Raw genomic sequence first — 12423 nt, forward strand, 5'->3', positions numbered from 1 at the left:
GGGGAAGCCGCCATGACCATTTAAAGCAGCACCGTGGAGCTTTAAATGTATGGTGTGGACCAGGAACACCCAACCTTCAGCCCTCCAAATGTTTTGGGACTACAACTCCCATCATCCCCTGGCTACTGGTCCTGTTAGCTAGGGATGATGGGAGTTGTAGTCCCAAAACATTTGGAGGGCCAAGTTTGCCTATGCCTGGTCTAAACTACCCTTCTCCAGGCTTAACCCCACCCAGATGTTTCAGACTTCATCAGGGATGATGGGAGTTGTAGTCCCAAAACATCTGGAGGGCCGCAGGTTGGGGAACGCCTTGGACCTTGCAGGAAGTTTCTGGTTCCTGTCTACAGGGTCTGCCCTGCATTTTCACAGCCTCTGCCTTCTCTCAAAACGGCGCCTTCTCTGCTTCTGCTTTCCAGTTCAAGGGGCGGTGATATTTGCCGAGGTCCTGTGTGCTGTGAAGAGGATGCTGGCCCGGGTGCTGGTCATCATCGCTAGCCTGGGATACGGCATCGTCAAGTGAGTGTGTCGGCCAGGGAGAGGGAGGGGGTCCAACCCCTGGGCCAAAGCGGCGGAGGACACCTGCTTGGTGTGCAGAAGGCCCCAACTGCAGTACCTGATGTCGCCAGTTAATTTTCCTGCGATGGGGAAGACCTCATGGAGAACCTCGGCTGGGGCTAGGGGAGAAAGCATGTGGGGCAGCCAGTTGTCTAATAATAATAATAATAATAATAATAATAATAATAATAATAATAATAATAATAAATTTATTATCTATACCCCGCCCATCTGGCGGGGTCTCCCCAGCCACTCTGGGAGGCTTCCAACAAAACACAAAAACACAAAAACCTATTAAACATTAAAAGCTTCCCTAAATAAGGCTGCCTTCAGATGTCTTCTAAACGTCAGATAGTGCCACCACCGAAAAGGCCCTCTGCCTCGTTCCCTGTAACCTCACTTCTCACAATGAGGGAACCGCCAGAAGGCCCTCGGCGCTGGACCTCAGTGTCTGGGCAGAACGATGGGGGTGGAGACGCCCCTTCAGATATACTGGACCGAGGCCATTTAGGGCTTTAAAGGTCAGCACCAACACTTTGAATTGTGCTTGGAAAGGTACTGGGAGCCAATGTAGGGCTTTCAAGACCGGTGTTATATGGTCTCGGCGGCCGCTCCCAGTCACCAGTCTAGCTGCCGCATTCTGGATTAGTTCTAGTTTCCGGGTCACCTTCAAAGGTAGCCCCACGTAGAGCGCATTGCAGTAGTCCAAGCGGGAGATAACCAGAGCATGCACCACTCTGGCGAGACAGTCCGCGGGCAGGTAGGGTCTCATCCTGCGTACCAGATGTAACTGGGAGACATCTGCCCTGGACACAGAATTGACCTGCACCTCCATGGACAGCTGTGAGTCCAAAATGACTCCCAGGCTGCACACCTGGTCCTTCAGGGGCACAGTTACCCCATTCAGGACCAGGGAGTCCCCCACACCTGCCCACCCCCTGTCCCCCAAAAACAGTACTTCTGTCTTGTCAGGATTCAACCTCAATCCATTAGCCGCCATCCACCCTCCAACTGCCTCCAGGCACTCACACAGGACCTTCACCTAGTTTCCAACATGCCCTCCTCTATCAGTCAGCAGAGTAGGTGACCCTTAATCTGAGGGCCATGGGTTCGAGCGTAAAATTTCCTGCAAATCAGTGGGTTGGACTAGATGATCTACAGAGTCCCTTTCTCCTCTGTGGTTCTATCATCCACCCAGGTTAGCAAGGGGCATTCCCAGGTGCCTGGGCACTTCCGGGCCGAGCAAACTCGGGTTGCAGAGCAGGGCATAGGCTGGGGGGTTTTCTGAGGGCCACTTGGAAAGGCCTGGAGGGCCACATCTGGCTCCAGGTCTGAAGTTCCCCAGCCTGCCCCAGCCATTGCCTGTCTGAGTTCTGGATCAATTGCCTTCCTATGGGTTTTGTGCCACTTAGGCAGGGGCCAGCAAACTTTTTCAGCAGGGGGCCGGTCCACTGTCCCTTAGAACTTGTGGGGGGCCGGACTATATTTTGGAAAAGAAAAAAAAAGAACGAATTCCTATGTCCCACAAATAACCCAGAGATGCATTTTAAATAAAAGCACACATTCTACTCATGTATAAACACGCTGATTCCCAGACAGTCTGCAGGCCAGATTTAGAAGGTGATTGGGCCGGATCCAGCCCTGTTTAGGGAAGCTTTTAATGTTTCATAGATTATTATATTTTAATATTCTATTGGAAGCCGCCCAGAGTGACTGGGGAAACTCAGCCAGATGGGCAGGGTATAAATAATAAATTATTATTATTGTTATTATTATTATTATTATTATTATTATTATTATTATTATTATTTGCCTCTTTGGGGCTGCTGCATCCTCTCGCCTGGGAGACGTTCTCGGATCATAGAACCGGTCGCCAGAATTGTAGACCTGGGAGGGGGCCCCCCACCGGGCCCAACCTGCTGCGGCACAGGAATCGTGGCAAAGCGCCATCACGTTCACAAGAGACCTGCCCCGTTTTTCCGGCGACTTGGCTCCTTGACTTCTGCCCCTCTTTTCTCTCCAGTGTGGTGTAGTGGTTAGAGCGGTGGACTCGTAATCTGGTGAACTGGGTTCGATTCCCTGCTCCTCCACATGCAGCTGCTGGGTGACTTTTGGCCAGTCACACTTCTCTGAAGTCTCTCAGCCCCACTCACCTCACAGTGTTTGTTGGGGGGGAGGAAGGGAAAGGAGAATGTGAGCCGCTTTGAGATTCCTTAGGGTAGGGATAAAGCGGGGTATCAAATCCAAACTCCTCCTCCTCCTCTTCTTCTTTTTCTTCTCCGCAGGCCACGGCTGGGAGCTCTCTTGAATCGGGTCGTGGGCGTAGGGCTGATGTACTTGATCTTTTCCATCATCGAGGGGGTCCTGCGGGTCAAATCGGTAAGGGCGGACGGCGGGGGGGGAGGCAGGGAGGGTGTTGGGGGGGGTTAAGCCCAGGAACAGCCCTCTCAGCCTGACTGTCCCCCTCCCACCCCAGGAGCAAACCAAAGCCGCCGCGCTCATCTGTGAAATTTTCTTGGCGTTTGTGGATTCGTGTATCGTCTGGTGGATATCCTTTACAAGGGACTAGAAACTTGGGCAGTTTGCCTTCTCTTTGCTCTTCCCTTGCCTTGGAATGGAGATTGGGAGGGGGGTTTCTAAATGAAGGGAGAAGCATAAAGCTTTGCAATCTAATCCGGCAGCCCACAAAGGATTTCTGCGTCTCCACCCCCATCGTCCAGCCCGGACACCGGGGTCCATCTCCTGAGGGCCTTCTGGCCCTTCCCTCCCTGCGAGAAGCAAAGCTACAGGGAACCAGGCGGAGGGCCTTCTTGGTGGTGGCACCCGCCCTGTAGAACGCCCTCCCACCAGATGTCAAGGAAATACACAACTATCTGACTTTTAGGAGACATCTGAAGGCAGCCCTTCAAAACCCAACAAGCCTGCTATCCCAGCTATCCCAACCTGGTTAGCCTCTTAAAAACTCTGATACCCCATTTTTAAACACAATATACTCCCATAGAGACTCCTTACACCGTGTTTAAAACCAAAATCACATTTGGGTAGAGGTTGTTTCCCAGTCCTAGTTTTATAACCCAAACGCTTTATATCGCGTGGTCGCCTGGAAGTGAATTTCCGCTCGCCCTAGGCGCCTGGCTTGTTCAATGAGCTGTTTGATTCTCCGCTGCAAATCGATTCAGCTTCCCGCCTGCACTTTGGCCTCCCTGCTCTTTCTGCCTCTCCTCTTCACCACCTCTTTCTCCTTCTTTTCTCTTGTCCCCCGTTTTATCGCAGGCGCAAGACGACTTGGTGCTGCTAGCTGCTATCCCTCTGGCTATGCTCGACTCTGCCCTCTGCTGGTGGATATCCTCTGTGCTCTGCCGGGCCGGGCCGGGTCCCGACTCTCGTTCAGTTTCGCCTGCATGTGCCTTTCGGTTTCTTGCCCTCCTTCCCCCAAAAGTAATTTTCCCAACGATCTGCTCCTTTTCAGGGGGTTGAGCTCCCTGCCCATAGCGACGCTCCTTATCTGCTGGGAAGGCATAGTTGGCGGTTGTTAAAAACATGGGAAGAGCCCAGTGGCCCAGATAACTCAAGAGATCCAGATAGACTGCGACTGGACCTGGAGGCTCTATAAAAAGAACCCTCTTGGGTGTGGCCAGCTTCCTCTTATGGGGGCCAAACAGAGGCCTGTGGGGTAAAGCCACAAGCAGGATCTAAGTGCAGGAGCCTTCTCTCCTTCCCACTCTTAATAATAATAATAAATAGATAGAATTTTATTTATATCCCACCCTCCCCAGCCGAAGCCCAGGCTCAAAGCGGCTAACAGCAGTAAAAGTAACACAGCATTCTAAAATCAATTCTGAATCAAATTGATGGCAATCATTGGGCTAGAGTTCTGTGAGGATTGCCAGAGGAGGGGGTCAGACTGTGCCTTGGCCAAAGGCCTGGTGGAACAGCTCTGTCTTGCAGACCCTGTGGAAAGATGTCAAGTCCCGCAGCGCCCTGGTCTCTTGGGACAGAGCGTTCCACCAAATTGGGGCCACAGCTGAAAAAGCCCTGGCTCTGGTTGAGGCCAGCCTAACCTCTCTGTGGCCTGGGACCTCCAGGATGTTTTTATTTGAAGACCGTAAGTTCCTCTGTGGGGCATACCAGGAGAGGCGGTCCCATAGGTACGAGGGTCCTAGGCCGTATAGGGCTTTAAAGGTTAAAACCAGCACCTTAAACCTGATCCTGTACCCCACCGGGACCCAGTGCAGCTGGTATAGCACCGGATGAATGTGATCTCTAAGTGAAGACCCCGTAAGGAGTCTCGCCGCGGCATTCTGCCCCCGCTGGAGTTTCTGGGTCAGCTTCAAGGGCAGCCCCGCGTAGAGCGAATTACAATAATCAATCCTGGAGGTGACCGTCACATGGAGCACAGTGGCCAGATCAGGGCGAGAAAAGTAAGCGACCAACTGCTTGATACGGCGGAGATGGGAAAATGCTGCAACCTGCGCCTCCATGGCCAGTCTCTTGGGACAGAGCGTTCCACCAGATTGGGGCCACTGCCAAAAGGCCCTGGCTCTGCTTGAGGCCAGCCTAACCTCCCTGTGGCCCGGGACCTCCAAGATGTTTTGTTTGAAGACCGTAAGGTCCTCCGTGGGACATACCAGGAGAGGTATGTCCGTGGGACATACCGTAGGTATAATAATAATAATAATTTTATTATTTATATTTGGCCCATCTGGCTGGGTTTCCCCCCAGCCACTCTTTCTCCCGCCCCCACCACCACCCACTGCTGTCTTCCTTAACGAGCAACACATCCTCATTAGCCTGGTGCAAACCATGAAGCTGCTGAAACTGCGCCGGAACCTGGTCAAGCTCTCGCTCTACCGCCATTTCACCAACACGCTCATCTTCGCCGTCATCGGTGAGTCTGGGGGAGAAGGGGGAACCCCCAAAGCGTTTGCTTCACGTCTGTATTATGTGCGCGTCCAGGTTTCCCAGTCGCATCTGTAGGTAGAATTCACAGGATTGTTGAGCTGATTGGGAAACCCAAGGGTTATCCAGCCCAACGCCCCACAGTAAGGCAAGGATTGCCATAGCTGTCAACTTTCCCCTTTTCCTGTGAGGAATCCTATTCGGAATAAGGGGATTTCCCTTTAAAAAAGGGAAACGTTGACAGCTATGGGGATTGCGGCGAAGGGGTCCCTGGCAGGTGGCTGCCCAGTGTCCGCGGAAGATTTATTCTCTGAGCCAAAAGCCCACCATGGAAGGTAGCAGAATTCTCGACGGGGAAATGCGAGATTTTCAGAAATACAGCGGTATCTTGGTTCTCAATCTCAATTCCGTTCCAAAACCAAAGCATTCCAAAACCAAGGCGCGCTTTCCCCTAGAAAGTAATTCAAAATGGATTAATCCAGTGGTGTCCAAACTTTTTACAAAGAGGGCCAGATTTGAAGAAGTGAAGGGCCGTGAGGGCCAACCAAAGGGGGTTTTTACCTTTTTTTTTGGATTGAAGTTGAGGTTTTTTCAGGATTTTACCCCAGGAAATAAACTGCCACTGGGGCTGGATGAAACCCAAAACGGACTTTGGACATGTCTGGGTTAATCCGTTCCAGACTTTTAAAAGCAACCACTAAAACAGCCATTTAACATGAATTTTGCTTTCTAACGAGACCATTGATCCATAAAATGAAAGCAATAATCAATGTACTGCAGTCACACAATCAATCAATCAATCAATCAATCAGTAGCTGAACTGGGTTCCACACAGTCACAAAAAAAGAGCCGCAAAAACAAAAACGTAAAATAAATAGCAAAAACAGACAGACCTCAGCATAACACTCAAAACGGAAGTGTAACACTCAAATCAGAGCATGTTCGGCTTCCAAAAAATGTTCACAAACCAGCATTTGCAGCATTTGGGTTCCAAGGCGTTTGAGAACCAAGAGACCACTGTACCTAAATAAATAACTCTCTTAAGTTGCAGTAATCCCCCAAACAGCTCCGATGCGCACAGATAGCTGATGCTCCTGGAGGCGGGTGACGAAACGGGCTGCCCTGGAGGGAGGGTGTGGCTGGCAGGCCGAAGTGGAGCTCTCCACGCCGCAACCTTACGTTGCAGCGCTGGCTTGCATCTTGGTTATTTCTCAAAGGGAATAATCAAGGCAATGGACGGCCCAAAAAACACCTGCGGTCGTATTGAAAGGCAGGATACCTGGAGGTTGCAGAGGGCGCCGCTGGTTTAAATGACACATGATAAATATTTGGCATTGTTGCCAAAGTCTCATCCAACTCACCCAAAATTTGTTTCCTCTGCAGCGTCTGTTATCTTCATAATCTGGACCACTAAGACTTTCAGGCTCGCCACATGCCAGGCAGTGAGTACTGAGGAACCCCATCCAAAACGGGGAGGGGGGGGAGACAGACAGTTTTTTGGGGGTGCTGAGCTAATGGCGATTATTATCTACATTTGAACAGATCTTTACAAATACTGTTTAAATCCTGTTAAGAGTTTTAACTGCTTTTCAGCGATCCCAGTTACCATACTTTTCCGTGTATAAGACTAGGGGTTTTTTTTACTTTAAAATTATGTGGAAAACTGTGGGTCTTCTTATACACGGATAATGAATGGTGGGGATTTCTTAAATTGGAGTCCCTAATAATAGGGTGTGTCTTATACACGGAAAAATACAGTATATATCAGGGGTCAACGAACTTTTTCAGCAGGGGGCCGGTCCACTGTCCCTCAGACCTTGTAGGGGCCAGACTATATTTTGGAAAATAAAAAAAGAACGAATTCCTATGCCCCACGAATAGGCCAGAGATGCATTTTAAATAAAAGGACACATTCTAATGTAAAAACACGCTGATTCCCGGAACCGTCCGTGGGCCGGATCCCACGGTACATGGTACATATGTTTTCAGCTTTTTGTATTTTACCTGTGCAAGCTGCCTCAAGTCCCAGTCTAGGAAAAAAGGCAGAGTGATCATTATTATTGTCGCTGTCATCGCTTCGCCCTGGGTCACAGAAATCCTATTGGTGCACCTTTTGTCTTTTTTAAAAAAAGGCTCATTCATGTCCTTACCTGGCAAGGAAGACACCTTGAACATGAAGTGTCCTTGAGTTCTCTCCAGATATGCCAAAAGTGCAAGGCTGGGTCTGGGGTTTGGGAGGAGAGTAGGCCAAGTTTGATTCAGGATGAGATTAATCTCTTCAGATTAGCCTCAACCAGAGCCAGGGCCTTTTCAGCACTGGCCCCGGCCTGGTGGAACGCTCTGTCTCATGAGACCAGGGCCCTGCGGGATCTGATTTCTTTCCGCAGGGCCTGCAAGACAGAATTGTTCCACCTGGCCTTTGGCTTGGAATCAACTTGATCCCTCTTTCCTTTTCCTTTTCTCCTCCTGTGATGGAACTCCTATTTGGGGACTTCCCTGGCTTTTTTCTGGCCCACGTAGGACTAGTCTGGATAGCTGGCCTTGGTGAAGACTTGATGTTTTCATCCCCCAAAAGTTTTTGATTTGAGTTTCTACTGAAATGAGGCTGCATTTTAATGTTGTATTTAATCAATTGTTTTTATACCTGGTGTTAGCTGCCATGAGCCTGGTCTTGGCTGGGGAGGGCAGGGTATAAGTAAAATGATTTATTATTATTATTATTATTATTATTATTATTATTATTATTATTCCTTGTTGCTCATCAGGACTGGCGGGAGCTGTGGATCGATGATGCTTTTTGGAGATTCCTCTTCTCCATTATCCTTCTGGTGATCATGTTCCTCTGGAGACCCTCTGCCAATAACCAAAGGTACAGCAACCTCTGGGCAGGCGATGCTCTGAAGCACAACTTGATTCCTGAGGTTGAATCCTGACAAGACGGAAGTACTGTTTTTGGGGGACAGGGGGCGGGCAGGTGTGGAGGACTCCCTGGTCCTGAATGGGGTAACTGTGCCCCTGAAGGACCAGGTGCGCAGCCTGGGAGTCATTTTGGACTCACAGCTGTCCATGGAGGCACAGGTCCATTCTGTATCCAGGGCAGCTGTTTACCAGCTCCATCTGGTACGTAGGCTGAGACCCTCCCTGCCTGCAGACTGTCTCACCAGAGTGGTACATGCTCTGGTTATCTCCCGCTTGGACTACTGCAATGCGCTCTACGTGGGGCTACCTTTGAAGGTGACCCGGAAACTACAATTAATCCAGAATGCGGCAGCTAGACTGGTGACTGGGAGCGGCCGCTGAGACCACATAACACCGGTCTTGAAAGACCTACATTGGCTTCCAGGACGTTTCCGAGCACAATTCAAAGTGTTGGTGCTGACCTTGAAAGACCTAAATGGCCTCGGCCCAGTAGACCTGAAGGAGCGTCTCCACCCCCATCGTTCTGCCTGGACACTGAGGTCCAGCTCCGAGGGCCTTCTGGCGGTTCCCTCACTGTGAAAAGCCAAGTTACAGGGAACCAGGCAGAGGGCCTTCTCCGTGATGGCACCCGCCCTGTGGAACACCCTCCCATCAGATGTCAAGGAAATAAACAACTACCAGACTTTTAGAAGACATCTGAAGGCAGCCCTGTTTAGGGACGCTTTTAATGTTTAATAGGTTATTGTATTTTAATATTCTGTTGGAAGCTGCCCAGAGTGGCTGGGGAAGCCCAGCCAGATGGGCGGGATATAAATAATAAATTATTATTATCATTATTATTATTTCGCTTAGAGGCATTCACTAACTCTTGGCTCGGCCTACCTAATAAGGTTGTTGCGAGGGGAGGGATGAGGAGGCAACGGATGCTGCTTCTTGGAGGAGAAGCCATCAGGCTGAGAACTGCGGCTTGACGTCTTGGCCGCTCTCCCCAGGCATTGCGGGGTGGGTGGGCTAGATGACAACCCCCCCCCCCGCCGGTTCCCTTCTAACTCCGCAACTCTGTGACTCCAGGTACGCCTTCATGCCATTGGTGGACGAAGGCAGCGAGCCGGAGGATGAGGACGAGGAGCCCATGGTCAACGAGGCCTTTGGTAAGAGCTCAGCACCAGGGGGGCCTCCCTGCATTGTGTGGGGCAAGCCTGGGGGTGGGGGGCTCAGGGAGGTGAAGTTGGAGCATCTCTCCAGGCTACTGGCTGTCAGTCGTTACCCGGAGAGGCGCAATGTAAGACGTAAAGGTTCCCTGTGGGAAAAACCGAAAACACACAGCCTTCTCAAGCGATGCAAATTTGCATGAATCTCATCAAATCAAAATATATTGCTTAGCCAAGTGTAGCCAAAAAAAGAAATAAGCAAACGTATTTCCCGTAAAACGAACAGGCGTGGTGCATATCTCCAGTTGCAAGGCTAGACTCGCAGGCATAAGGTTCGCAATTTGTTGTAATTAAACAGATTTGTAAAAATGTTACATGGTAAAAATACGAGAGAGAGACATTGCACATACTTTGATAAATCAAGAATTTTTTTATTAAAAATACATTAAAATAAAATAATTTTTGTTGTTGCAATTGCATAAAATACTATCGGTATGTAAAGCCATAACTACTTGGGACCAGTTTGCCTTTCTCCACTTGGATCTGCGGATCAGGCCCTGTTCTAAGTGCCCCCACAATCCCCGTTCCGCGTTTGTAAGAGGTGTCCTTTTTCTCGCCCCCACTCTGTTTTCAGAAGGGATGAAGATGAGAAGTTCAAAGCCTGAAGCCAATGGGATCCTCAAGGGCAGCAGAGTGGTAAGGATCCTGCACCCTGTCCTCCACAAGCTGCAGTCCAGGCACCTCTCCCGGTGGCCTGGTTTGCAAGTCGCACTCAACCAAACCATGGTTAGCCGGGACCACGAAACCCCGGTTCACCCTAAACCATGGTTTGGCCTCGCCTCCTCCTTTTCCTTATTCTTTTGTCAGTTCTGGATCATAAGGCAGCTGGCTGCCTCTTCTGGTTGTAGCAAAGTACCCAGTAATCTTATACAGTGGTACCTTGGTTCTCAAACTTAATCCGTTCCAAAACCAAAGTGTTCCAAAACCAAGGCATGCTTTACCATAGAAAGTCATGCAAAACAGATTAATCCGTTCCAGACTTTTTAAAACAACCCCTAAAACAGCAATGTAACAAGAATGTTACTCTCTAACAAGACCATTGATACATAAAACGAAAGAAATAATGTACTGTGTTATAAAATAAATAAGACAATATTGTAGATGATGAAAATTAAAATTAATTGTTTTTCTTACTTGCTCTGATGATAGTTATTGTTTGGATTGGGGGCTTTTATCCATTTCCGCAGTCACACAATCAGTCAATCAGTAGCTGAACTGGGTTCCACACAGTCACAAAAACAAATTAAGCGAAAAAGCCTCAAAAACAAAAATGCAAAATAAATAGCAAAAACAAAAGCGCCAAATACAGTGGTACCTTGGTTCTTGAACTTAATCCCTTCCGGAAGTCCGTTTGACTTCTGAAATGTTTGGAAACCAAGGTGCGGCTTCAGATTGGTGCAGGCGCCCCGAAAACAATAGCCGACAGGTGCATCGGATGTTCGGCTTCCAAAAAACGTTTGAAAACCAGAACACTTACTTCCTGTTTTTCGGCATTTGAGAACCAAGGCATTTGAGTACCAAGGTACCACTGTATTTCTCACAAACAAAAACACACCAATTTGCCGTCCTTTGCCATCTTTTTGGGATGGCATCAGGCTCTCTGCTGGCTTTCGGCGCACGTTTGGAGCCCAGTCCAAGTAGAACAACCTGCGTTTTCCGGTTCTGAAGCCTTGCTGTTCATCCACAAATCTTGCTTCGTTCCCCTTTCTCAGGATGAAGACTTGAAATGGGTTGAAGAAAACATTCCGTCTTCCATGGCTGACGTGTAAGTTGTTGGCTTCCAACCCCTCAAATGCTTGTTTGTGGGCCGTCAAGTGATTTATTGCTCAGCTGTGTAGCATTTAATCCAGGGGTCTGCAACCTTTAAGACAAAAAGAGCCACTTGGACCCGTTTCCAAAGAAAAAAAAACTGGGAACCGCAAAACTCTTCATTATAAAAATAACTTTTTTGTCACTTTTTTATTATTTCTTTGTTTGACCCCTCAGAATTACTCCTCCTCATAGAAATAAATGTTAAATTAACAAGTTACCCTTTTTCGTGTGTGTGTTCTTCACTCCCCTTCAAAACAGTGACCAGCGTACATGCCCCTTACAACGTAGCGGGCGGGCGGGCGGGAAGGTGACGTCGGGACGGTGCGTGACTAACGCACGCACCGCCCCCATGCGACGTCACAGCCAGTACAGCGCCCGCCACAGTGGCGAGTGTCGGGGCGCACAATGCGCCTCCTCCCCTTGCTAGTATCCGCCCCGGAGCCGCGGCAAAGGTGTAAAAGAGCCACATGCGGCTCCGGAGCCGCGGGTTGCAGACCCCTGATTTAATCAAATAAGCAAGTCAGTGCTCTGGAAATGCATTTTGTGCAAACGTTCTGTAAAGACAGCGCTTTGGGGATTCTGCAGTATTATTATTATTATTATTATTATTATTATTATTATTGGGATTCTGCAGTAAAGGGGGCATTCACAACCTATTATTATTATTATTATTATTATTATTATTATTATTATTATTATTATTATTATTATTTTGTGGATTCTCCAGTAAAGGGGGCATTCACAACCTATTATTATTATTATTATTATTATTATTATTATTATTATTATTATTATTATTATTATTTTGCGGATTCTCCAGTAAAGGGGGCATTCACAACCTATTATTATTATTATTATTATTATTATTATTATTATTTTGCGGATTCTCCAGTAAAGGGGGCATTTACTGTTATTATTATTATGGGGATTCTGCAGTAAAGGGGGCATTCACAATCTTCTATTATTATTATTATTATTATTATCATCATTATTTTGAGGATTCTGCAGTGAAGGGGGTGTTCACAAT

At 48.4% G+C, this 12423-nt stretch overlaps 1 protein-coding gene across 5 annotated transcripts in view; it reads left to right on the forward strand.

Annotated features, from left to right (window-relative positions):
* LOC310851462 (transmembrane protein 87A-like) overlaps positions 1-12423 on the forward strand; it is a gene marked incomplete at its 5' end in the record, with an annotated part of 33830 nt that overhangs the window by 18902 nt on the left and 2505 nt on the right. For 2 of the 5 annotated variants that reach the window (XM_083753909.1, XM_083753913.1), the window contains 9 exons: positions 417-516; positions 2841-2934; positions 3032-3103; positions 5335-5443; positions 6838-6896; positions 8220-8323; positions 9445-9524; positions 10159-10220; positions 11297-11349. In XM_083753909.1, coding sequence (XP_083610035.1) covers positions 417-516; positions 2841-2934; positions 3032-3103; positions 5335-5443; positions 6838-6896; positions 8220-8323; positions 9445-9524; positions 10159-10220; positions 11297-11349 — 733 coding nt within the window. Of the gene's footprint in view, positions 1-416; positions 517-2840; positions 2935-3031; positions 3104-3828; positions 3898-5334; positions 5444-6837; positions 6897-8219; positions 8324-9444; positions 9525-10158; positions 10221-11296; positions 11350-12423 lie in introns of all 5 variants that reach the window. The other 3 variants (XM_083753911.1, XM_083753910.1, XM_083753912.1) reach the window with 3 other exon arrangements.

The sequence above is a fragment of the Podarcis gaigeae genome (assembly GCF_964106915.1).
Source record: "Podarcis gaigeae genome assembly, chromosome: 8".
NCBI classification, from domain to species: Eukaryota; Metazoa; Chordata; class Lepidosauria; order Squamata; family Lacertidae; genus Podarcis; species Podarcis gaigeae.